The sequence below is a fragment of the Oncorhynchus tshawytscha genome, unplaced genomic scaffold (genome assembly GCF_018296145.1).
Source record: "Oncorhynchus tshawytscha isolate Ot180627B unplaced genomic scaffold, Otsh_v2.0 Un_contig_447_pilon_pilon, whole genome shotgun sequence".
In the NCBI taxonomy this organism is placed as follows: domain Eukaryota; kingdom Metazoa; phylum Chordata; class Actinopteri; order Salmoniformes; family Salmonidae; genus Oncorhynchus; species Oncorhynchus tshawytscha.
The window spans coordinates 648,200-675,982 of NW_024609818.1; the positions used below are offsets into that span (position 1 = coordinate 648,200).

The following is a 27,783-nucleotide window of genomic DNA, read 5'->3' on the forward strand; positions in this document are numbered from 1 at the left end:
CATGTGCTGTCAACTGTGGAACATTATATAGACCGTTGTGTGCCTTTCCAAATGTCCAGTCAACTACATTTACCACAGGTGGACTCCAAGTTGTAGAAACATCTCAAGGATGATCAATGGAAAAAGGATGCACCTGAGCTCAATTTCTAGTCTCATAGCAAAGTGTCTGAATACCTATTTAAAAATGGTATTTGTTTTTTAAATTTTTAATACATTTGCAAAAATGTCTAAAAACCTGTTTTCACTTCGTCATTATGGGGTATTGTGTGGAGATTGAGGATTATTATAATTTTGTATGCATTTTAGAATGAGGCTGTAACGTAACAAAATGTCAAAAAAGGGAAGGGGTCTGAATGCTTTCCGAATGCACTGTAAGTATCATTATAATATTGTATTGTGAGGTCCCTGGTAATTCCCAGCCCAACGAATGCAGTGTAGCCTACTATAAATACAATTAAATATAACTTTTATTAAATACATGCATAGGATACAGCGGGTGTAAAGGATATAGCGAAACACTTACTAGCAAGTTCTTTCCTATACACAAAGATATACAAATAGTTCCCTTATCTGACCATTAATGAATGTGGCATAATATCAAGGGTCAATCTGCGGTTCAAAAAAATAACAAACCACTTTAACAACTCTAATTCATAGAGCTATGGATACAAGGACTGACCATCCATAATATCAACATGATAGTTCATGCTGAGGCTTAGTGTTAATTATTTTTTTATATATATATTTTTTTACAATTGTTTACAAACAATTGATTACAACAAGGTTATATGTTGGCCTCTGATGGGGAATGGCAGTTGAACTAAGCTCATGAGGCACGTAAGTTATATTCTTCAATAATCAATGAAAATCAATGAAATAATATTTCTCATTATCATCCATTTAAATCACAGATTGCTCCTGCTTTAGATAAACACTTTTCACTACATGTCTATATGGAAGCCACTGATTTGATCATCTCAAGTCTGGTTGATCTTCACGGACAGATGGACGAACAGCAGCAGTAGGAGCTGCAGGCCTATGAGGCTGGACCCTGACAGGAGCTGCTGGTACTGGTATAACAGGCCCGTGGGGTTGGAACTGGACAGGAGCTGCTGGTACTGGTGTAACAGGCCCGTGGGGTTGGACCCTGACAGGAGCTGCTGGTACTGGTGTAACAGGCCCGTGGGGTTGGACCTGGACAGGAGCTGCCGGTGTACACAATACATTTTACAACACAGAACCATTAGGAGAATTTTAGTTTTTTTTCAAATGGGATTTCCTCATATTATCATTGTTTGTGATGAGGTGGCCACCAGGGAGGAGACTAATAGAACTAGAACACTTGATGAGAACATATCATCATCACCAGAGGTTCTCATCAGGTCTTCATCATAATTCAATAACAGCAACACCTGTAGTTCTACTTCTATTCCTAATGCTACTTCTTCCTACACCACATGTCAGAGTTAATTTGAGTTTAGCTCTAAATGTCCATTACCTAGAAGGCAGAGACATCTCTCCCATTCATTACTGCCCTGTTCTATCAAAAGAATATCAAACTCTTAAACAAGATGCTGCTTACCCACCCCTGGTCCATGCTGTTTACCCACCACCCCCCCGGTCCATGCTGTTTACCCACCCCCGGTCCATGCTGTTTACCCACCCCCGGTCCATGCTGTTTACCCACCCCGGTCCATGCTGTTTACCCACCCCCGGTCCATGCTGTTTACCCACCCCGGTCCATGCTTTACCCACCCCGGTCCATGCTGTTAACCCACCCCCCGGTCCATGCTGTTAACCCACCCCTGGTCCATGCTGTTAACCCACCCCTGGTCCATGCTGTTAAACCCCCGGTCCATGCTGTTAACCCCCTGGTCCATGCTGTTAACCCACCCCCTGGTCCATGCTGTTAACCCACCCCTGGTCCATGCTGTTAACCCACCCCCTGGTCCAAGATGTTGTACTATGTAGTAAAATAACGATGGATCATAATTCATCTAATTGAATCAACAACAACGATATGACTACTACTACTAATATTACTACTACTACTACTGTTATCACTACTACTACTGTTATCACTACTACTGTAATCACTACTACTACTGCTATCTTTACTACTACTGCAATCACTACTACTACTGCAATCACTACTACTGCTGCAATCACTACTACTACTGCAATCACTACTACAATCACTACTACTACTGCAATCACTACTACAATCACTACTACTACTGCAATCACTACTACTGCAATCACTACTACTACTGCAATCACTACTACTACTGTTATCACTACTACTACTGTTATCACTACTACTGCAATCACTACTACTACTGTTATCACTACTACTACTGTTATCACTACTACTACTAATATTACTACTACTACTGCAATCACTACTACTACTGCTATCACTACTACTACTACTGTTATCACTACTACTACTACTGTTATCACTACTACTACTACTGTTATCACTACTACTACTACTGTTATCACTACTACTACTACTGTTATCACTACTACTACTGTTATCACTACTACTACTGTTATCACTACTACTACTGTTATCACTACTACTACTGTTATCACGACTACTACTGTTATCACTACTACTACTAATATTACTACTACTACTGCAATCACTACTACTACTGCAATCACTACTACTACTGTTATCACTACTACTACTAATATTACTACTACTACTGCAATCACTACTACTACTACTGTTATCACTACTACTACTGTTATCACTACTACTAATGTTATCACTACTACTAATATCACGACTACTACTGTTATCACTACTACTACTAATATTACTACTACTACTGCAATCACTACTACTACTACTGTTATCACTACTACTACTACTGTTATCACTACTACTACTACTGTTATCACTACTACTACTACTGTTATCACTACTACTACTACTGTTATCACTACTACTACTACTGTTATCACTACTACTACTACTGTTATCACTACTACTACTACAATGACTGTTACTAATGTAATGTAAAATGCTACTATTACTATTAGTTCTATTGTAACTCCTCCTCTCTCTGAGTTTCAGTTACCTGGTAGTGAAACAAGGCGGTTCCATACACTTTAATTTACTACTACTACTAATTACATACTTTAATTTACTACTACTACTGTAACTACTAGTTCTACTACTCTCTGTTTCAGTTACCTGGTAGTGAAACAAGGCGGTTCCATATACTTTAATTTTACTACTACTACTTATCACTACTACTTCTATTGTTACTCTACTACTAGTTCTAACTCCTCCTCTCTCTGTTTCAGTTACCTGGTAGTGAAACAAGGCGGTCCATATACTTTAATTTACTACTACTACTACTGTTATCACTACTACTACTACAATGACTGTTACTAATGTAATGTAAAATGCTACTATTACTATTAGTTCTATTGTAACTCCTCCTCTCTCTGAGTTTCAGTTACCTGGTAGTGAAACAAGGCGGTTCCATACACGTTCATTTTCAGGACCGCCATGTTCTTCCAGAAGAAGATTCACTTCTTCAACAACAGTTTTTAAACGCAACTGAAATGTCGGCATGTAGTTTGTATAGGAATCATAATCCACAAACTCTGCTTCCTGGAGAGAAAAAAAAACACAAGTATCAAGCCAAACAGAATTGTATGTGATTTCTATATCTTATCAAGGTAGCATCACAAAAATGATTTAAGTCTTAGCTCATATTTATTAGCCTACCTTTGGATCTATGTGATGTTCATCTGTTAGATCGGTGGAGAGGGTGTATTCTTGGTCCGGGATTAGTCTACAGTTAGGATTTACTTCAATGTAGATTTCTCTGTCTCCATTCCTTGTCCTCCTGGTCTTACACACCTTGAGAGGATTGGAAATGGTTTGGAACACACTGTCATGATTTAGTAGCAGTACCTGAAACATGGAAGCCCAAATGTCGCCCTCGGATCTTGAGGGTATCATCTTGATGTAATGGTTAAGATGTTGGGTTGGTGAGTGAGAGACCCGCAGGTCTGGATTCACCATTTACAATCACATTACACCCAAAAATATTGTTCTGTGGCAAAAGGTGAGTTCAACAATATGAGTTTGATAGAATTCCAACCAAAGAGGAGTTTGACAACTCTGATCTACTAACCTCATCAATGTCAACATTTCTGGGCAGCAACAACACATTTAGGGTGGAACTATTCTTATCATCTGGGAGTTTGTAAAATAGTAGCACCAGAGCACGGATAGGAGAGACAGGAGCTTCCTTATCCTTGGTGATGCCATATTTGCTGAATCCAGTGATGTTTAATATGACGTGAGATTCTGTTGTCTCATGGTGATGGAGAAACTCCATACTGTCATCATCAGTCACATGGGCTACAGACAGGAAGTCACATCCACCCTCTAGGAGAGAAAGAGAACATTAGTCTTCTGTTCAGATGACGATGACAACTCAGTAGTGGTGTAGTGATGCTACTGATGGTGATTAAGAAACAGTCTATAACCTCCCTGGAAATGTATTACTTACCAGAATGAATCTCACAGTGTGGAAGGTGTAGTTGACAGACAGACCCCTTAAGGCATGTAAACATGAACAGGGGTCCTGCAGGCCTCTTGCCTCTCTGGGATAGAAGCCTCCTGTCCCAGTGGACTGTCCTATAGAGCACCTCTGCCTCTCCCTCCATCCTGAACACCAGGCCTGTTATACTGCACTGGAACAGACCTGCACTGGGGCACTGGAACCTAGAGGAAACAGTATGATAAATATAATGTAACAATATTTCCTATCTACGACCATACAATGAGAAAACAAGAAATATACGTTACCGGTAAGTTCCGTTGCCCTCATGATCCAAGATGTTTGGAGTAAATTCATTACAAAGTTCCTAAAATGTAGTGACAACAGGTCTTAAACGAACAGTTTGGAGAAGTTACTAGAGAATAGAACTGTATATATGCACTGCATTTTGAAATTATTCAGCCCCGTTAACCTTTTTCCACATTTTGTTATGTTACAGCATTATTCTAAAATATATATATTTTCTCCCTCATCAATCTACATACAATACTCCATAATGACAAAGCAAAAACAGTTTTTCAGAAATGTTTGCAAATGTATAAAAAAATAAAAAACATAACATTTATGTAAGTATTCAGACCCTTTACTCAGTACTTTGTTGAAGCACCTTTGGCAGCGATTACAGCCTCATGTCTTCTTGGGTATGACGCTACAAGCTTGGCACACCTGTGTTTGGGGCCTTTCATTAATTCTTCTCTGCAGATCCTCTCAATCTTCTTGCCCCAGTCTGAGGTCCTGAGTGCTCCACCAGGTTCGGAAGCGACTCTACACAGCTATTTTCAGGTCTCCATAGATGTTCGATCGGGTTCAAGTCTGGGCTCTGGCTGGAGGACACTCAAGGACATTCAGAGATTTGTCCCGAAGCCACTCCTGCATTATCTTGGCTGTGTGGTTAGGGTCATTGTCTTGTTGGAAGGTGATCCTTGGCCCCAGTCTGAGGTCCTGAGAACTCTGGAGCAGGTTTTCATCAAGGGTCTCTCTGTACTTTGCTCCGTTCATCTTTCCCTAGATCCTGACTAGTCTCCAAGTCCCTGCCGCTGAAAAACATCCTCACAGCATGATGCTGCCACCACCATGCTTCACCGTAGGGATGGTGCCAGGGTTCCTCCAGACGTGACGCTTGGCATTCAGGCCAGAGAATCTTGTTTCTCATGGCCTGCGAGTCCTTTATGTGCCTTTTGGCAAACGCCAAGCGGGCTGTCTTGTGCCTTTTAGTGAGGAGCGGCTTCCATCTGACCACTCTACAATAAAGGCCTGATTGGTGGAGTGCTGCAGAGATAGTTGTCCTTCTGGGAGGCTTTCCCATCTCGACAGATGAACTCTGGAGCTCTGCCAGAGTGACCATCAGGTTCTTGGTCACCTCCCTGACCAAGGCCCTTCTCCCCTGATTTCTCAGTTTGGCCGGGCGGCCAGCTCTAGGAAGAGTGTTTGTGTGTTCTTGGAGACCTTCAATGCTGCAGAAATGTTTTGGTACCCATTCCCCAGATCTGTGCCTCCACACAATCCTGTCTTGAAGCTCTACGGACAATTCCTCATGACTTGGTTTTTGATCTGACATGCACTGTCAACTGTGGGACCTTATATAGACAGGTGTGTGCCTTTCCAAATCATGTTTACTCAATTGAATTTACCACAGGTTGACTCCAATCAAGTTGTAAAAACATCTCAAGGATGATCAATGGAAACAGGATGCACATGAGCTCAATTTCGAGTCTCATAGCAAAGGGTCAGAATACTTACGTAAATAAAGTATTTCTGTCTAAAAAACTGTTTTCACTTTGTCATTATGGGGTATTGTGTGTAGAGTGATGAGGATTTTTATTTATATAATCATTTTTAGAATAAGGCTGTAAAGTAACAAAATGTGGAAAATGTCAAGGGGTCTGAATACTTTTCTGAATGCACTGTATATACGCATTCAAATGATTTATAGATAAATCCAATTCATTTCTCAGTCAATATATTATATAATTATATCACTGTAATAATCCTTTACCAGCGATGGCTGCCAACTCGAGGTGAGGTTTAACACATTATAACTGTATGAGGGCCCTGGATCTTCAGCTGATTGGACTGTTGGAGTCAGACTGTTGGAGACTGGATCTTCAGCTGATTGGACTGTTGGAGTCAGACTGTTGGAGACTGGATCTTCAGCTGATTGGACTGTTGGAGTTGTCTCCTTGCAGTTTAACTCCTCCATCTCGGTGTCAGCCACTACTCTTTGAGCTGGTAAAACGTGTTCTCTCTCTTCTTCACTTGGTACAGTGTCTGATGAGGAACAACTGGGAGAGCGAGACACAGGGCTGGGTGATATCGGCAAGGCCTGTCCTAAGATGGGATCATTGGGTTCTGGGAAGAGAGGAACATTGAAAAACAAAGACAGAGAGACACTGTCCACTGAAAGGCTGTGGCCTGGGGGGTCATGGTGGAGTGGCGGTCATGGTGGAGTGGCGGTCATGGTGGAGTGGCGGTCATGGTGGAGTGGGGGATCATGGTGGAGTGGGGGTCATGGTGGCCTGGGGGTCATGGTGGAGTGGGGGTCATGGTGGCCTGGGGGTCATGGTGGCCTGGGGGTCATGGTGGAGTGGAGGTCATGGTGGCCTGGGGGTCATGGTGGAGTGGAGGTCATGGTGGCCTGGGGGTCAGTGGGGGATCATGGTGGAGTGGGGGATCATGGTGGAGTGGGGGATCATGGTGGCCTGGGGGTCATGGTGGTCATGGTGGCCTGGGGGTCATGGTGGAGTGGAGGTCATGGTGGAGTGGGGGTCATGGTGGAGGGGAGAAGGCTTCAGAAAATGCATAGTTGGACTGGAATCCCAGTTTCTACCCCCTGGTCCACGTTGTTAACCCACCCCCTGGTCCATGTTGTTAACCCACCCCTGGTCCATGTTGTTAACCCACCCCTGGTCCATGTTGTTAACCCACCCCTGGTCCATGTTGTTAACCCACCCCTGGTCCATGTTGTTAACCCACCCCCTGGTCCATGTTGTTATCCCACCCCCTGGTCCATGTTGTTGATGGTGTTTAAACTGCTGTAGATAATGTTAAAATGCCAGACAGACTCTATTGAATCAGGCTGGTAAAGTATTGGTAAACCCCAGGAAAGAGGAGAGGCTCTTCTCAGATGAAGAAAAAGTAGAGATTGAGAAGAGAGACATGGAGAGGAGAGACATGGAGAGGAGAGATGTGGAGAGGAGAGACGTGGAGAGGAGAGACGTGGAGAGGAGCGACGTGGAGGGGAGAGACGTGGAGGGGAGAGACGTGGAGGGGAGAGACGTGGAGGGGAGAGACGTGGAGGGGAGAGACGAGAGGAGAGACGTGGAGGGGAGAGACGAGAGGAGAGACGTGGAGGGGAGAGACGTGGAGGGAGAGACGTGGAGGGGAGAGACGAGGAGCGACGAGGAGAGATGAGGAGCGACGAGGAGAGACGTGGAGAGGAGAGACGTGGAGAGGAGAGACGTGGAGAGGAGAGACGTGGAGAGGAGAGACATGAAGTCAGTTGAATGTTCTTTCTGGTTAGACCTACACTGAACTGTGATGGTGATGTATAGAATGATGTACATTGTTGTTATATTACCTCTAGTGTGATCTCTCTCTAACTTCTCTGCCAGATCATCCAGATTCATCCTCCTCAGGATCCTCCATATGTTCCTCACAGCTCCCTCTGGGCCGTATCTCTTCACCATCTGATCCACTGTGTTCTGTCTGTCAGTGTTCTCCAGCTGTCTCTCTGGGATGGGAGGAAAGTCTAACATCCTGCCAATAGTCAGGTGAGACTGAAATGTCTTCAGCTGTTCTTCAGTGAGCTCCTCCAGAGTGGTCAGCAGCAGAGCTGGAACAGGATGTGTCATTGAGGGTCTCTAAAATAACAAAGATGATAAGATAAGGAAGGAATAGAAATACTGCCTACTGTTATAAAGAACATGAACATCGCCACACAGAAATATATTCAAAGCTTTATTGTCTAATGTTGTGTGTGTGTGTGTGTGTGTGTGTGTGTGTGTGTAGGGATGCAGCCTGACTCGCACCACTCATAGTTACGTGAGAGATTAGTTAATTAATTATCTAGACTGTATGTGTGTACTGTATCATTTCATACTGTAGAACTGACTATGACAGTGAGTACAGGTGATGTAACATATGAGGGTAGAACTGTCTATGACAGTGAGTACAGGTGATGTAACATATGAGGGTAGAACTGACTATGACAGTGAGTACAGGTGATGTAACATATGAGGGTAGAACTGTAGAACTGACTATGACAGTGAGTACAGGTGATGTAACATATGAGGGTAGAACTGACTATGACAGTGAGTACAGGTGATGTAACATATGAGGGTAGAACTGTAGAACTGACTGACAGTGAGTACAGGTGATGTAACATATGAGGGTAGAACTGTAGAACTGATATGACAGTGGTAGACTGTAGAACTGACTATGACAGTGAGTACATGTGATGTAACATATGAGGGTAGAACTGACTATGACAGTGAGTACAGGTGATGTAACATATGAGGGTAGAACTGTAGAACTGACTATGACAGTGAGTACAGGTGATGTAACATATGAGGGTAGAACTGACTATGACAGTGAGTACAGGTGATGTAACATATGAGGGTAGAACTGTAGCACACACACTTCAGACAGCATGTGGCTGTGATCCATATGTGGTTTTTCCGCAATGACATTTGACCTCTGACATGGCCACTAGTCTTACCCCCATTACTAGACCCTCCTTCCTCCTTCTCCATTTATCACTGTCTGATGAGTCTCTCCACCATGTTGTTGCTGTGGTAGATACAGGTATAGAAGAGAAGTGAAGAGAGGTAACGGTATATTTGTTGTATTACATGATCAATTATTCATTTAAATCATGTTGTCTTTTGTTTGAAGGAACGTTTGACACATTTTCTTAACAGTGTTACCTCTAGTGTGATCTCTCTCTAACTTCTGTGCTACATCATGTTGCTTTATCCTCCACAGGATCTTCAGTGTGTTTCTCACAGCTCTCTCAGGGCCGTATGTCTTCACCATCTGACCCACTGTGTCCTGTCTGTCAGTGTTCTCCAGCTGACTCTTTGGGATGGGAGGAAAGACACATGTCCTGCCACTAGACTGAAATTTCTTCAGCTGATCTTCAGTGAGCTCTTGTAGAACTGGAAAGAGAGAAACAGGGAAACAGAGGGGAAGACAGGAGGGGGGATAGAGAGTCAGTTAGGGTCCTTGTCTACAGTCCTACTTCTCTGATCTAACTTCTCTAACGTGATCATTCTGGTTCATCTTCCAGATCAGGAAGCTCAGGAAGAGATATACAGTCATGATTAGAAAGTCTCATCTGTTTGTGAAATCTTCACTACTGTATTGGTGACTGTATGTATGGAATGTAATGAATGTTGGATTGTTGTTTAATCATCATGGGGTCACCTGGATACATCATGAATAAACATTATAAAAGAGGGGTCACCTGGATACATCATGAATAAACATTATAAAAGAGGGTCACCTGGATACATCATGAATAAACATTATAAAAGAGGAGTCACCTGGATACATCATGAATAAACATTATAAAGAGGGTCACCTGGATACATCATGAATAAACATTATAAAAGAGGGGTCACCTGGATACATCATGAATAAACATTATAAAAGTCACCTGGATACATCATGAATCACCTGGATACATCATGAATAAACATTATAAAAGAGGGGTCACCTGGATACATCATGAATAAACATTATAAAAGGGGTCACCTGGATACATCATGAATAAACATTATAAAAGAAAGATACATCATGAATAAACATTATAAAAGGGTCACCTGGATACATCATGAATAAACATTATAAACATTAAAAGAGGGGTCACCTGGATACATCATGAATAAACATTATAAATCAGAATAAACATTATAAAAGGGGTCACCTGGATACATCATGAATAAACATTATAAAAGAGGGGTCACCTGGATACATCATGAATAAACATTATAAAAGAGGGGTCACCTGGATACATCATGAATAAACATTATAAAAGAGGGTCACCTGGATACATCATGAATAAACATTATAAAAGAGGGGTCACCTGGATAGATCATGAATAAACATTATAAAAGAGGGAGCCTGCTGAATGTTATTATGAAGTCAGTTGAATGTTCTTTCTGGTTAGACCTACACTGAACTGTGATGGTGATGTATAGATTGATGTACATTGTTGTTATATTACCTCTAGTGTGATATCTCTCTAACTTCTCTGCCAGATCATCCAGATTCATCCTCCTCAGGATCCTCAGTGTGATGATCACAGCTCCCTCAGGGTCGTATCTCTTCACCATCTGATCCACTGTGACCTGTCTGTCAGTGTTCTCCAGCTGTCTCTCTGGGATGGGAGGAAGGCCAAGCAGCTGGACACTAGACAGGTAAAACTGAAATGTCTTCAGCTGTTCTTCAGTGAGCTCCTCCAGACAGGTCAGCAGCAGAGCTGGAACATCCATCATGGAGGGTCTCTAAAATAACAAAGATGATAAGATATAAGAGAATAGAAATACTGACTACTGATATAAAGAACATGAACATCACCACACACAACGTGGTACAGGAATATACTCCGATGTTTTGGTGTGTTGAAATGAACTGACTATGACAGTGAGTACAGGTGATGTAACATATGAGGGTAGAACTGACTATGACAGTGTACAGGTGATGTAACATGAGGGTGATGTAACTGACTATGAGGGTACAGGTGATGTAACATATGAGGGTACAACTGTAGAACTGACTATGACAGTGAGTACAGGTGATGTAACATATGAGGGTAGAACTGTAGAACTCACTGTTAACTGTAACTGTAGCACACACATTTCAGACAGCATGTGGTTTGTCCGCAATGACATTTGACCTCTGACATGGCCACTAGTCTTACCCTCATTACTAGACCCTCCTTCCTCCTTCTCCATTTATCACTGTCTGATGAGTCTCTCCTCCATGTTGTTGCTGTGGTAGATACAGGTATAGAAGAGAAGTGAAGAGAGGTAATGGTATATTTGTTGTATTACATGATCAATTATTCATTTAAATCATGTTGTCTTTTGTTTGAAGGAACGTTTGACACATTTTCTTAACAGTGTTACCTCTAGTGTGATCTCTCTGTAACTTCTCTGCCAGATCATCCAGATTCATCCTCCACAGGATCCTCCATGTGTTTCTCACAGCTCCCTCAAGGCCGTATCTCTTCACCATCTGATCCACTGTGTCCTGTCTGTCAGTGTTCTCCAGCTGGCTCTTTGGGATGGGAGGAAAGCCAAATATCCTGCCACAAGACTGAAATTTCTTCAGCTGATCTTCAGTGAGCTCTTGCAGACTGGTCAGCAGTAGAACTGGAAAGAGAGAAACAGGGAAACAGAGGGGAAGACAGGAGGGGGGATAGAGAGTCAGTTAGGGTCCTTGTCTACAGTCCTACTTCTCTGATCTTTAACTTCTCTGCCAGATTATTCATGAATAAACATTATAAAAGAGGAGCCTGCTGAATGTTATTATGAAGTCAGTTGAATGTTCTTTCTGGTTAGACCTACACTGAACTGTGATGGTGATGTATAGATTGATGTACATTGTTGTTATATTACCTCCAGTGTGATCTCTCTCTAACTTCTCTGCCAGATCATCCAGATTAATCCTCCTCAGGATCTTCAGTGTGATCCTCACAGCTCTCTCAGGGCCGTAACTCTTCACCATCTGATCCACTGTGTTCTGTCTGTCAGTGTTCTCCAGCTGACTCTCTGGGATGGGAGGAAAGCTAACATCCAGCCACTAGACTGGTAAAACTGGAATCTCCTCAACTCATATGGGTTCATCTCCTCCAGAGTGGTCAGCAGCAGAGCTGGAATATCCAATGTTTTCTAAAAAAACAAAGATGACAACAGTGAGGAAGGAATATAAAACCTGACAACTGAAATAAAATAAAGAACATGAATATATTAATATTGTTAAGAAGTACTAGAATATTTCTACTGGTCTCTCAATATCACATATCATCATGAAATACATTACATTAGGAACACACACACACACACACACACACACACACACACACACACACACACACACACACACACACACACACACACACACACACACACACACACACACACACACACACACACACGCGCACGCACGCACGCACGCACACACACACACACACACACACACACACACACACACACACACACACACACACACACACACACACACACACACACACGCACACATGCACACACACACGCACACATGCACACACACACGCACTTACCTAGTAACCTACCTACCTTTCCCACATTCAGCATCTGCAGCCTAGAGATCACAGTCTCCAGACTACGACACTTCTCTCCAGACGGGGTCAACCTGGACACAGGAAACAGTCACACACTGTTCTGTTCCCCTACACCACCACCACATGCTGTGGTCACTACAATGTTCTGTTCCCCTATAGCACCACCACATGCTGTGGTCACTACACTGTTCTGTTCCCCTACACCACCACCACATGCTGTGGTCACTACACTGTTCTGTTCCCCTACACCACCACCACATGCTGTGGTCACTACACTGTTCTGTTCCCCTACACCACCACCACATGCTGTGGTCACTACACTGTTCTGTTCCCCTACACCACCATCACATGCTGTGGTCACTACACTGTTCTGTTCCCCTACACCACCACCACCACATGCTGTGGTCACTACACTGTTCTGTTCCCCTACACCACCACCACATGCTGTGGTCACTACACTGTTCTGTTCCCCTACACCACCATCACATGCTGTGGTCACTACACTGTTCTGTTCCCCTACACCACCACCACATGCTGTGGTCACTACACTGTTCTGTTCCCCTACACCACCACCACATGCTGTGGTCACTACACTGTTCTGTTCCCCTACACCACCACCACATGTAAGTAGACTGTACATGTTCATCACTCCAACATAAGTACACCATCTAAACAGTGGACTGCATGTACACTGACACCATCTAAACAGTGGACTGCATGTATACTGACACCATCTAAACAGTGGACTGCATGTATACTGGCACCATCTAAACAGTGAACTGCATGTATACTGACACCATCTAAACAGTGGACTGCATGTATACTGGCACCATCTAAACAGTGAACTGCATGTATACTGACACCATCTAAACAGTGGACTGCATGTACACTGACACCATCTAAACAGTGGACTGCATGTACACTGACACCATCTAAACAGTGGACAGCATGTATACTGACACCATCTAAACAGTGGACTGCATGTATACTGACACCATCTAAACAGTGGACTGCATGTACACTGACACCATCTAAACAGTGGACTGCATGTATACTGACACCATCTAAACAGTGGACTGCATGTATACTGGCACCATCTAAACAGTGAACTGCATGTATACTGACACCATCTAAACAGTGGACTGCATGTACACTGACACCATCTAAACAGTGGACTGCATGTACACTGACACCATCTAAACAGTGGACTGCATGTATACTGACACCATCTAAACAGTGGACAGCATGTATACTGACACCATCTAAACAGTGGACTGCATGTATACTGACACCATCTAAACAGTATGTATACTGACACCATCTAAACAGTGGACTGCATGTATACTGACACCATCTAAACAGTAGGTGTCATTATCTATAGTTCGACTGTCATTAACTATAGGTGTCATTAACTATAGTTCGACTGTCATTAACTATAGGTGTCATTAATTATAGGTGTCATTAATTATAGGTGTCATTAACTATAGGTGTCTTTAACTATAGGTGTCATTAACTATAGGTGTCATTAACTATAGGTGTCATTAATTATAGGTGTCATTAACTATAGGTGTCATTAACTATAGGTGTCATTAACTATAAGTATCATTAACTATAGGTGTCATTAACTATAGGTGTCATTAACTATAGGTGTCATTAACTATAGGTGTCATTAACTATAGGTGTCATTAATTTTAGGTGTCATTAACTATAGGTGTCATTAATTATAGGTGTCATTAATTATAGGTGTCATTAACTATAGGTGCCATTAACTATAGGTGTCATTAACTATAGGTGTCATTAATTATAGGTGTCATTAATTATAGGTGTCATTAACTATAGGTGTCATTAACTATAGGTGTCATTAATTACAGGTGTCATTAACTATAGGTGCCATTAACTATAGGTGTCATTAACTATAGGTGTCATTAACTATAGGTGTCATTAATTACAGGTGTCATTAACTATAGGTGTCATTAACTATAGGTGTCATTAACTATAGGTGTCATTAACTATAGGTGCCATTAACTATAGGTGTCATTAACTATAGGTGTCATTAATTATAGGTGTCATTAATTATAGGTGTCATTAACTATAGGTGTCATTAACTATAGGTGTCATTAATTATAGGTGTCATTAATTATAGGTGTCATTAACTATAGGTGTCATTAACTATAGGTGCCATTAACTATAGGTGTCATTAACTATAGGTGTCATTAATTATAGGTGTCATTAATTATAGGTGTCATTAACTATAGGTGTCATTAACTATAGGTGTCATTAACTATAGGTGTCATTAACTATAGGTGCCATTAACTATAGGTGTCATTAACTATAGGTGTCATTAATTATAGGTGTCATTAATTATAGGTGTCATTAACTATAGGTGTCATTAACTATAGGTGTCATTAATTATAGGTGTCATTAATTATAGGTGTCATTAACTATAGGTGTCATTAACTATAGGTGTCATTAATTACAGGTGTCATTAACTATAGGTGTCATTAATTACAGGTGTCATTAACTATAGGTGTCATTAACTATAGGTGTCATTAACTATAGGTGTCATTAACTATTTGTTGACATTAACTATAGGTGTCATTAACTATAGGTGTCATTAACTATTTGTTGACATTAACTATAGGTGTCATTAACTATAGGTGTCATTAACTATAGGTGTCATTAACTATAGGTGTCATTAACTATAGGTGTCATTAACTATAGGTGTCATTAACTACAGGTGTCATTAACTATAGGTGTCATTAATTATAGGTGTCATTAACTATTTGTTGACATTAACTATAGGTGTCATTAACTATAGGTGTCATTAACTATAGGTGTCATTAACTATTTGTTGACATTAACTATAGGTGTCATTAACTATAGGTGTCATTAACTATAGGTGTCATTAACTATAGGTGTCATTAACTATAGGTGTCATTAACTATAGGTGTCATTAACTACAGGTGTCATTAACTATAGGTGTCATTAACTATAGGTGTCATTAACTATAGGTGTCATTAACTATAGGTGTCATTAACTATAGGTATCATTAACTATAGGTGTCATTAATTATAGGTGTCATTAACTATAGGTGTCATTAACTATAGGTGTCATTAACTATAGGTGTCATTAACTATAGGTGTCATTAACTATTTGTTGACATTAACTATAGGTGTCATTAACTATAGGTGTCATTAACTATAGGTGTCATTAACTACAGGTGTCATTAACTATAGGTGTCATTAATTATAGGTGTCATTAACTACAGGTGTCATTAACTATAGGTGTCATTAACTATAGGTGTCATTAACTATAGGTGTCATTAACTATTTGTTGACATTAACTATAGGTGTCATTAACTATAGGTGTCATTAACTATAGGTGTCATTAACTATTTGTTGACATTAACTATAGGTGTCATTAACTATAGGTGTCATTAACTATAGGTGTCATTAACTATAGGTGTCATTAACTACAGGTGTCATTAACTATAGGTGTCATTAATTATAGGTGTCATTAACTATAGGTGTCATTAACTATAGGTGTCATTAACTATAGGTGTCATTAACTACAGGTGTCATTAACTATAGGTGTCATTAACTATAGGTGTCATTAACTATAGGTGTCATTAACTATTTGTTGACATTAACTATAGGTGTCATTAACTATAGGTGTCATTAACTATAGGTGTCATTAACTATTTGTTGACATTAACTATAGGTGTCATTAACTATAGGTGTCATTAACTATAGGTGTCATTAACTATAGGTGTCATTAACTATAGGTGTCATTAACTATAGGTGTCATTAACTATAGGTGTCATTAACTACAGGTGTCATTAACTATAGGTGTCATTAACTATAGGTGTCATTAACTATTTGTTGACATTAACTATAGGTGCCATTAACTATTTGTTGACATTAACTATAGGTGTCATTAACTATAGGTGTCATTAACTATAGGTGTCATTAACTATTTGTTGACATTAACTATAGGTGTCATTAACTATAGGTGTCATTAACTATAGGTGTCATTAACTATTTGTTGACATTAACTATAGGTGTCATTAACTATTTGTTGACATTAACTATAGGTGTCATTAACTATAGGTGTCATTAACTATAGGTGTCATTAACTATTTGTTGACATTAACTATAGGTGCCATTAACTATTTGTTGACATTAACTATAGGTGTCATTAACTATAGGTGTCATTAACTATAGGTGTCATTAACTATAGGTGTAATTTATTATAGGTCTACTAACATACACTTGTTGGATGAATTGAATGTGCATTGGTTTCTAGCTGTACTTATATAGGGGGGATCAGCTTTAATATTGCAGATAGATTGTAGGTTCCATCAATTCAATTGTTTGCATCATTTCCAATCCCCCTTATTTAAAAAATAAATAATCTCTATACTTTTCCACCCTACCATCCCTTCCCTAATTGGAGAAACCAGACAACAATATCCATATGAACTAGAATCCAGTTGTCCTCCAATAACCCTCCACAAAACCAAGCTTTAACATTGCTGCTCTGAATTTATCAGGTGCTATCGACAAAGGTCAGTGGGAAAAAGTTGTGATGGACTACTTTCAGGAGGACGATTCTTGTGGCATTGCACGCGGTCAGTGTGAACCAGAATGACTTGACACAATGGGTTAGGCTGCCCATCATTGCGCACACCTGTCACCATCGTTACGCACATCATCGCTTCATTGGACTCACCTGGACTCCATCACTATTGATTGCGTCCCCTATATCGGTCTATTCCTCAGTTTGATCCCTGTGTCAGCGTTGATGTTGTTTTGTTTCCCCTGTCCAAGCGCTTTCTGTGTTTTGTTTCATGTCAGTTATTTATTAAAATGTTCACTCCCTGTACTTGCTTCTCGTCTCCCAGCATCTGTCCTTAGTGTCCAAACTTTTGATTTTAATTTATCTTAATGTTATTTTGTTGTTTGCAGGTGCACTATCCTTCTGACCCTATGTAACCAGGTCCCATCTGCTATCCTTCTGACCCTATGTAACCAGGTCCCATCTACTATCCTTCTGACCCAGGTCCCATCTGCTATCCTTCTGACCCTATGTAACCAGGTCTCATCTACTATCCTTCTGACCCTATATAACCAGGTCCCATTTACTACCCTTCTGACCCAGGACCCATCTGCTATCCTTCTGACCCTATGTAACCAGGTCCCATCTACTATCCTTCTGACCCAGGTCCCATCTACTATCCTACTGACCCTATGTAGCCAGGTCCCATCTACTATCCTACTGACCCTATGTAGCCAGGTCCCATATACTATCCTTCTGACCCTATGTAGCCAGATCCCATCTACTATCCTTCTGACCCTATGTAACCAGGTCCCATCTACTATCCTTCTGACCCTATGTAACCAGATCCCATCTACTATCCTTCTGACCCTATGTAGCCAGATCCCATCTACTATCCTTCTGACCCTATGTAGCCAGATCCCATATACTATCCTTCTGACCCTATGTAGCCAGATCCCATCTACTATCCTTCTGACCCTATGTAACCAGGTCCCATCTACTATCCTACTGACCCTATGTAACCAGGTCCCATCTACTATCCTACTGACCCTATGTAGCCAGGTCCCATCTACTATCCTACTGACCCTATGTAACCAGGTCTCATCTACTATCCTACTGACCCTATGTAACCAGGTCTCATCTACTATCCTACTGACCCAGGTCCCATCTACTATCCTACTACCCTATGTAACCAGGTCCCATCTACTATCCTACTGACCCAGGTCCCATCTACTATCCTACTACCCTATGTAACAGGCCCATCTACTATCCTACTACCCTATGTAGCCAGGTCTCATCTACTATCCTACTACCCTATGTAGCCAGGTCCAGTCTACTATCCTACTACCCTATGTAGCCAGGTCCCATCTACTATCCTACTACCCTATGTAACCAGGTCCCATCTACTATCCTACTACCCTATGTAACCAGGTCCCATCTACTATCCTACTGACCCAGGTCCCATCTACTATCCTACTACCCTATGTAACCAGGTCCCATCTACTATCCTACTGACCCAGGTCCCATCTACTATCCTACTACCCTATGTAACCAGGTCCCATCTACTCTCCTACTACCCTATGTAGCCAGGTCCCATCTACTATCCTACTGACCCAGGTCCCATCTACTATCCTACTACCCTATGTAACCAGGTCCCATCTACTATCCTATGTAGCCAGGTCTCATCTACTATCCTACTACCCTATGTAACCAGGTCCCATCTACTATCCTACTGACCCAGGTCCCATCTACTATCCTACTGACCCAGGTTCCATCTCCGATCCTACTGACCCAGGTCCCATCTACTATCCTACTGACCCAGGTCCCATCTACTATCCTACTGACCCTATGTAACCAGGTCTCATCTACTATCCTTCTGACCCTATGTAACCAGGTCCCATCTACTATCCTACTACCCTATGTAACCAGGTCCCATCTACTATCCTACTGACCCAGGTCCCATCTACTATCCTACTACCCTATGTAACCAGGTCCCATCTACTATCCTACTGACCCAGGTCCCATCTACTATCCTACTACCCTATGTAACCAGGTCCCATCTACTCTCCTACTACCCTATGTAGCCAGGTCCCATCTACTATCCTACTGACCCAGGTCCCATCTACTATCCTACTACCCTATGTAACCAGGTCCCATCTACTATCCTATGTAGCCAGGTCTCATGTACTATCCTACTACCCTATGTAACCAGGTCCCATCTACTATCCTACTGACCCAGGTCCCATCTACTATCCTACTGACCCAGGTTCCATCTCCTATCCTACTGACCCAGGTCCCATCTACTATCCTACTGACCCAGGTCCCATCTACTATCCTACTGACCCTATGTAACCAGGTCTCATCTACTATCCTTCTGACCCTATGTAACCAGGTCCCATCTACTATCCTACTACCCTATGTAACCAGGTCTCATCTACTATCCTTCTGACCCTATGTAACCAGGTCCCATCTACTATCCTACTACCCTATGTAGCCAGGTCCCATCTACTATCCTTCTGACCCAGGTCCCATCTACTATCCTACTGACCCTATGTAGCCAGGTCCCATCTACTATCCTACTGACCCTATGTAGCCAGGTCCCATATACTATCCTTCTGACCCTATGTAGCCAGATCCCATCTACTATCCTTCTGACCCTATGTAACCAGGTCCCATCTACTATCCTTCTGACCCTATGTAACCAGATCCCATCTACTATCCTTCTGACCCTATGTAGCCAGATCCCATCTACTATCCTTCTGACCCTATGTAGCCAGATCCCATATACTATCCTTCTGACCCTATGTAGCCAGATCCCATCTACTATCCTTCTGACCCTATGTAACCAGGTCCCATCTACTATCCTACTGACCCTATGTAACCAGGTCCCATCTACTATCCTACTGACCCTATGTAGCCAGGTCCCATCTACTATCCTACTGACCCTATGTAACCAGGTCTCATCTACTATCCTACTGACCCTATGTAACCAGGTCTCATCTACTATCCTACTGACCCAGGTCCCATCTACTATCCTACTACCCTATGTAACCAGGTCCCATCTACTATCCTACTGACCCAGGTCCCATCTACTATCCTACTACCCTATGTAACAGGCCCATCTACTATCCTACTACCCTATGTAGCCAGGTCTCATCTACTATCCTACTACCCTATGTAGCCAGGTCAGTCTACTATCCTACTACCCTATGTAGCCAGGTCCCATCTACTATCCTACTACCCTATGTAACCAGGTCCCATCTACTATCCTACTACCCTATGTAACCAGGTCCCATCTACTATCCTACTGACCCAGGTCCCATCTACTATCCTACTACCCTATGTAACCAGGTCCCATCTACTATCCTACTGACCCAGGTCCCATCTACTATCCTACTACCCTATGTAACCAGGTCCCATCTACTCTCCTACTACCCTATGTAGCCAGGTCCCATCTACTATCCTACTGACCCAGGTCCCATCTACTATCCTACTACCCTATGTAACCAGGTCCCATCTACTATCCTATGTAGCCAGGTCTCATCTACTATCCTACTACCCTATGTAACCAGGTCCCATCTACTATCCTACTGACCCAGGTCCCATCTACTATCCTACTGACCCAGGTTCCATCTCGATCCTACTGACCCAGGTCCCATCTACTATCCTACTGACCCAGGTCCCATCTACTATCCTACTGACCCTATGTAACCAGGTCTCATCTACTATCCTTCTGACCCTATGTAACCAGGTCCCATCTACTATCCTACTACCCTATGTAACCAGGTCCCATCTACTATCCTACTGACCCAGGTCCCATCTACTATCCTACTACCCTATGTAACCAGGTCCCATCTACTATCCTACTGACCCAGGTCCCATCTACTATCCTACTACCCTATGTAACCAGGTCCCATCTACTCTCCTACTACCCTATGTAGCCAGGTCCCATCTACTATCCTACTGACCCAGGTCCCATCTACTATCCTACTACCCTATGTAACCAGGTCCCATCTACTATCCTATGTAGCCAGGTCTCATGTACTATCCTACTACCCTATGTAACCAGGTCCCATCTACTATCCTACTGACCCAGGTCCCATCTACTATCCTACTGACCCAGGTTCCATCTCTATCCTACTGACCCAGGTCCCATCTACTATCCTACTGACCCAGGTCCCATCTACTATCCTACTGACCCTATGTAACCAGGTCTCATCTACTATCCTTCTGACCCTATGTAACCAGGTCCCATCTACTATCCTACTACCCTATGTAACCAGGTCTCATCTACTATCCTTCTGACCCTATGTAACCAGGTCCCATCTACTATCCTACTACCCTATGTAGCCAGGTCCCATCTACTATCCTACTACCCTATGTAACCAGGTCCCATCTACTATCCTACTACCCTATGTAACCAGGTCCCATCTACTATCCTACTGACCCAGGTCCCATCTACTATCCTACTACCCTATGTAACCAGGTCCCATCTACTATCCTACTGACCCAGGTCCCATCTACTATCCTACTACCCTATGTAACCAGGTCCCATCTACTCTCCTACTACCCTATGTAGCCAGGTCCCATCTACTATCCTACTGACCCAGGTCCCATCTACTATCCTACTACCCTATGTAACCAGGTCCCATCTACTATCCTATGTAGCCAGGTCTCATCTACTATCCTACTACCCTATGTAACCAGGTCCCATCTACTATCCTACTGACCCAGGTCCCATCTACTATCCTACTGACCCAGGTTCCATCTCCTATCCTACTGACCCAGGTCCCATCTACTATCCTACTGACCCAGGTCCCATCTACTATCCTTCTGACCCAGGTCCCATCTACTATCCTTCTGACCCATGTCCCATCTAATATCCTTCTGACCCAGGTCCCATCTACTATCCTACTGACCCAGGTCCCATCTACTATCCTACTGACCCTATGTAGCCAGGTCCCATCTACTATCCTACTGACCCAGGTCCCATCTACTATCCTATTGACCCAGGTCCCATCTACTATCCTTCTGACCCATGTCCCATCTAATATCCTTCTGACCCAGGTCCCATCTACTATCCTACTGACCCAGGTCCCATCTACTATCCTAATGACCCTATGTAGCCAGGTCCCATCTACTATCCTTCTGACCCAGGTCCCATCTACTATCCTATTGACCCAGGTCCCATCTACTATCCTTCTGACCCATGTCCCATCTAATATCCATCTGACCCAGGTCCCATCTACTATCCTACTGACCCAGGTCCCATCTACTATCCTAATGACCCTATGTAGCCAGGTCCCATCTACTATCCTACTGACCCAGGTCCCATCTACTATCCTATTGACCCAGGTCCCATCTACTATCCTTCTGACCCAGGTCCCATCTACTATCCTATTGACCCAGGTCCCATCTACTATCCTTCTGACCCAGGTCCCATCTACTATCCTTCTGACCCTATATAGCCAGGTCCCATCTACTATCCTTCTGACCCAGGTCCCATCTACTATCCTTCTGACCCAGGTCCCATCTACTATCCTTCTGACCCTATGTAACCAGGTCTCATCTACTATCGTACTACCCTATGTAGCCAGGTCCCATCTACTATCCTACTGACCCAGGTCCCATCTACTATCCTACTACCCTATGTAACCAGGTCCCATCTACTATCCTACTGACCCAGGTCCCATCTACTATCCTACTACCCTATGTAACCAGGTCCCATCTACTATCCTATGTAGCCAGGTCTCATCTACTATCCTACTACCCTATGTAACCAGGTCCCATCTACTATCCTACTGACCCAGGTCCCATCTACTATCCTACTGACCCAGGTTCCATCTCCTATCCTACTGACCCAGGTCCCATCTACTATCCTACTGACCCAGGTCCCATCTACTATCCTTCTGACCCAGGTCCCATCAACTATCCTACTGACCCTATGTAGCCAGGTCCCATCTACTATCCTTCTGACCCAGGTCCCATCTACTATCCTTCTGACCCATGTCCCATCTAATATCCTTCTGACCCAGGTCCCATCTACTATCCTACTGACCCAGGTCCCATCTACTATCCTACTGACCCTATGTAGCCAGGTCCCATCTACTATCCTACTGACCCAGGTCCCATCTACTATCCTATTGACCCAGGTCCCATCTACTATCCTTCTGACCCATGTCCCATCTAATATCCTTCTGACCCAGGTCCCATCTACTATCCTACTGACCCAGGTCCCATCTACTATCCTAATGACCCTATGTAGCCAGGTCCCATCTACTATCCTTCTGACCCAGGTCCCATCTACTATCCTATTGACCCAGGTCCCATCTACTATCCTTCTGACCCATGTCCCATCTAATATCCATCTGACCCAGGTCCCATCTACTATCCTACTGACCCAGGTCCCATCTACTAGCCTAATGACCCTATGTAGCCAGGTCCCATCTACTATCCTACTGACCCAGGTCCCATCTACTATCCTATTGACCCAGGTCCCATCTACTATCCTTCTGACCCAGGTCCCATCTACTATCCTATTGACCCAGGTCCCATCTACTATCCTTCTGACCCAGGTCCCATCTACTATCCTTCTGACCCTATATAGCCAGGTCCCATCTACTATCCTTCTGACCCAGGTCCCATCTACTATCCTTCTGACCCAGGTCCCATCTACTGTCCTTCTGACCCAGGTCCCATCTACTATCCTTCTGACCCTATGTAACCAGGTCTCATCTACTATCCTACTACCCTATGTAGCCAGGTCCCATCTACTATCCTACTGACCCAGGTCCCATCTACTATCCTACTGACCCAGGTCCCATCTACTATCCTTCTGACCCAGGTCCCATCTACTATCCTTCTGACCCTATGTAGCCAGGTCCCATCTACTATCCTTCTGACCCAGGTCCCATCAACTATCCTTCTGACCCAGCTCCCATCTACTATCCTTCTGACCCAGGTCCCATCTACTATCCTACTGACCCAGGTCCCATCTACTATCCTTCTGACCCAGGTCCCATCTACTATCCTTCTGACCCTATGTAGCCAGGTCCCATCTACTATCCTTCTGACCCAGGTCCCATCAACTATCCTTCTGACCCAGCTCCCATCTACTATCCTTCTGACCCAGGTCCCATCTACTATCCTACTGACCCAGGTCCCATCTACTATCCTTCTGACCCAGGTCCCATCTACTATCCTTCTGACCCTATGTAACCAGGTCCCATCTACTATCCCACTGACCCTATGCAGCCAGGTCCCATCTACTTTTTATGTCTTGTTTGGTGTCTGCTGTGAAGGAATACCTCAACAAGTCAACTACTTGATTGATGAAGGCAAGTCATCCAGCAAAGGCAGCAGCGCAGTCATCAACTACATGCACCATTTCTTCACCAACTAGGGAGTTGGAGAAACACCTGTGGACCTGAATTGTGAAAACTGCAGTGGCCAAAACAAGAAGAAGTTTGTGCTCTGGTATTGTGCCTGGTGGACCATGCACAAGCTCCACCACAATCTGGACCTTCACTTCCTGATCACAGGCCGCACCAAGTTAACCCCTGATTGGTGCTTCGGCCTCATCAAGCAGCGTTTCAGAAAGACCAGAGTGAACACTTTGTCTGAGATTGCTGGTGTTGTGAAGGACAGCACAGTGACAGGGGTCAACATCCCACAGCTGGTTGGACTGGAGGATGGTACGGTACTGGTGGAAAGCTATGGCTGGCAACAACACCTGACTCTGTACTTCAGGCCGCTGCCACAGTTCAAGCAGTACCAGCACTTCAGGTGAATATCATTTTCATTGCATTGTATGAGGTTATTCTTCTTATCTAAACTTGGGAGGTGAATTTATGTTGTGGAAGGTTGTTTTGTCTTCTCAATTTGTTTTGTTATTTCCTGTTTTACAGCTTTGATGCTCTGGAGCCTGGTGTTATTGTCACCAAGGAGAGTTCGGATCTAGTCAGGACCAGCTTTCATTTGCTGTGCAACGCTAACATCCTTCCTCCCATAGATGGTCTGCCTGTACGAGCACCACCTGGACTGGACACAGCTAGACAAACGTATCTTTTGGAGAAGATCCGGGGGTTTTGCGAAGAAAGAGGCTGTGGACGTCACATGACCTGCACCAAAGTCAAGGGCAGGACAGAAACAGACTCTCCGAATATAGATTCCATTGTTCATGCGTGGTTTGGACGGACCAGTTCATCAGTGGTGGAAAGTTCCCAGTCATCAGCGCTATCTGCAGTGCCTCTATTCATATGATTCTCTCCTAACACACACACCATACGTTGCTGCTATTTATTTTTTTATCCTGCTGCTCAGCCACTTTAACCACTGATTGTATGCATATAACTACCACTATCAATGATATGGTTATTGATATTGTTCTTGTTCATACTGTATATTATTTTGTTCTTTCTCTACTGGCATTAACACTTTCTTTTTTTCTTTATATTGACACAATCTATTGTTGATGTTGCTACTATGCAAGTAACCATTTGGCTGTACCGTCTACACCTTCTGTAGAGACCCATCCACTTGGCAAGATGTTGCTGGGGGGTTAAAGCATTTCTTTCACATGACCCATCAATTTAGACAAGTGTGTCTGGGTAAGCTTCATCTAATATTTGTTAAATATTTTTACCTGAAAATTTTCCTTATTGTAGGCTACTACTTTGACCACTTTTATTCTTAATCTTTACTACACTACTCACTGTTTAGCAGAAGACCTCACATGTGAATTCTTAAACAGGTGGGTGGGGCTGGCTTAAGAGGGTGTGAACAATGCTGAATGGGTGTAGACAAAGGAGAGCTCACCAGTAGGTGTACCAAAACATTCACGGGCCAATTTCTCAAAAGTGGGGTTACAGGTTTATCAACTTTCACAGCAGAATGACTTTCCCATTGTTCCTCAAATGCAGTGTCTGATATACCATTATGTAGCTCTGCTTTCATCCAATGTAAAAAACACAATTTCAAATTTTGCTCCACCGAATCAAGGTGGTTGGTCACATAGATTTTATGTCCACTCTGAGGGGTGTCCCTGGCTGTACCAGGTAGATAATATACTCTCTGTCCACTCATATCCACTCTGAGAGGTGTCCCTGGCTGTACCAGGTAGATAATATACTCTCTGTCCACTCATATCCACTCTGAGTGGTGACCCTGGCTGTACCAGGTAGATAATATACTCTCTGTCCACTCATGTCCACTCTGAGTGGTGACCCTGGCTGTACCAGGTAGATAATATACTCTCTGTCCACTCATATCCACTCTGAGTGGTGACCCTGGCTGTACCAGGTAGATAATATACTCTCTGTCCACTCATATCCACTCTGAGTGGTGACCCTGGCTGTACCAGGTAGATAATATACTCTCTGTCCACTCATGTCCACTCTGAGTGGTGACCCTGGCTGTACCAGGTAGATAATATACTCTCTGTCCACTCATGTCCACTCTGAGTGGTGACCCTGGCTGTACCAGGTAGAGAATATCCTCTATGTTCACTCACATTCCATAAGAGGTGCTGGACGGTTCGCTGGACGTCTCTTCACTCTCCTTCCCTGCTGGCTTCTGTTCCTTCTCAGAGGCAGCTACCTCCTACACACACACACACACACACACACACACACACAGTTTACCAAGTACAATGTAGACTTTAAACTATTTCAGCCTTCTTCACTCCTTCGAATGACGTGCAAAGTACTAGCTATAAATTAATAGGATATTACTGTGTTATAAATTCATAACTAGATTATAACAGACATTTGAATATAGACCTATGAACTATTTCCTGAAAGTTCCTGTTTCTGGAACTTCCGTGTTGCTGTGAGTAAAATATGAAACGGATACAATGTCACCTACTTCACTATCAACAAGCGTTACCAGAGACGGTTACCACTAATATTTATCCACAAAATAACAGCACACTCAGTTCTTTCAAACTATTTTCTTACCTTGGATGGGTCCATTTTTAGACACAACAGGTGCAGCCAGACGACTGGAAAACAATGAAGCCTGACAGCAGAGCTACAGTTTCCTTTAGTTTTCAGCAGCCCAGCCCATGGTGCATCCTCCCTATTGGTCTCTAGTAGTAGAGCCCAGCCCAGCCCATGGTGCATCCTCCCTATTGGTCTCTAGTAGTAGAGCCCAGCCCATGGTGCATCCTCCCTATTGGTCTCTAGTAGTAGAGCCCATCCCATCCCATGGTGCATCCTCCCTATTGGTCTCTAGTAGTAGAGCCCAGCCCATCCCATGGTGCATCCTCCCTATTGGTCTCTAGTAGTAGAGCCCAGCCCATCACAT

At 43.1% G+C, this 27,783-nt stretch overlaps 1 protein-coding gene across 3 annotated transcripts; it reads right to left on the minus strand.

Annotated features, from left to right (window-relative positions):
* Window positions 1–449: 449 nt before the first annotated feature.
* Window positions 450–27,538, minus strand: LOC112239070. Of its 3 annotated transcripts, XM_042318889.1 has the most exons (18): window positions 27,435–27,538; window positions 26,990–27,078; window positions 12,917–12,992; window positions 12,218–12,490; window positions 11,726–11,971; window positions 11,518–11,588; window positions 10,822–11,101; window positions 9,521–9,751; window positions 9,313–9,383; window positions 8,173–8,455; window positions 6,744–6,944; window positions 6,592–6,698; window positions 4,844–4,902; window positions 4,545–4,759; window positions 4,164–4,420; window positions 3,752–3,886; window positions 3,481–3,634; window positions 450–1,205 (listed from the first exon to the last, which is right to left on the minus strand). In XM_042318889.1, the coding sequence occupies exons 4-18, from the start codon at window positions 12,324–12,326 to the stop codon at window positions 973–975; spliced, it is 2,652 nt and encodes an 883-aa protein (XP_042174823.1). In that variant the 5' UTR covers window positions 12,327–12,490; window positions 12,917–12,992; window positions 26,990–27,078; window positions 27,435–27,538; the 3' UTR covers window positions 450–972. The 3 variants fall into 3 exon arrangements, with proteins under 3 accessions (XP_042174823.1, XP_042174822.1, XP_042174824.1); XM_042318888.1 differs by having other exon boundaries at window positions 6,592–6,944; XM_042318890.1 differs by lacking the exon at window positions 9,521–9,751 and having other exon boundaries at window positions 6,592–6,944.
* Between the last annotated feature and the right edge of the window lie 245 nt (window positions 27,539–27,783).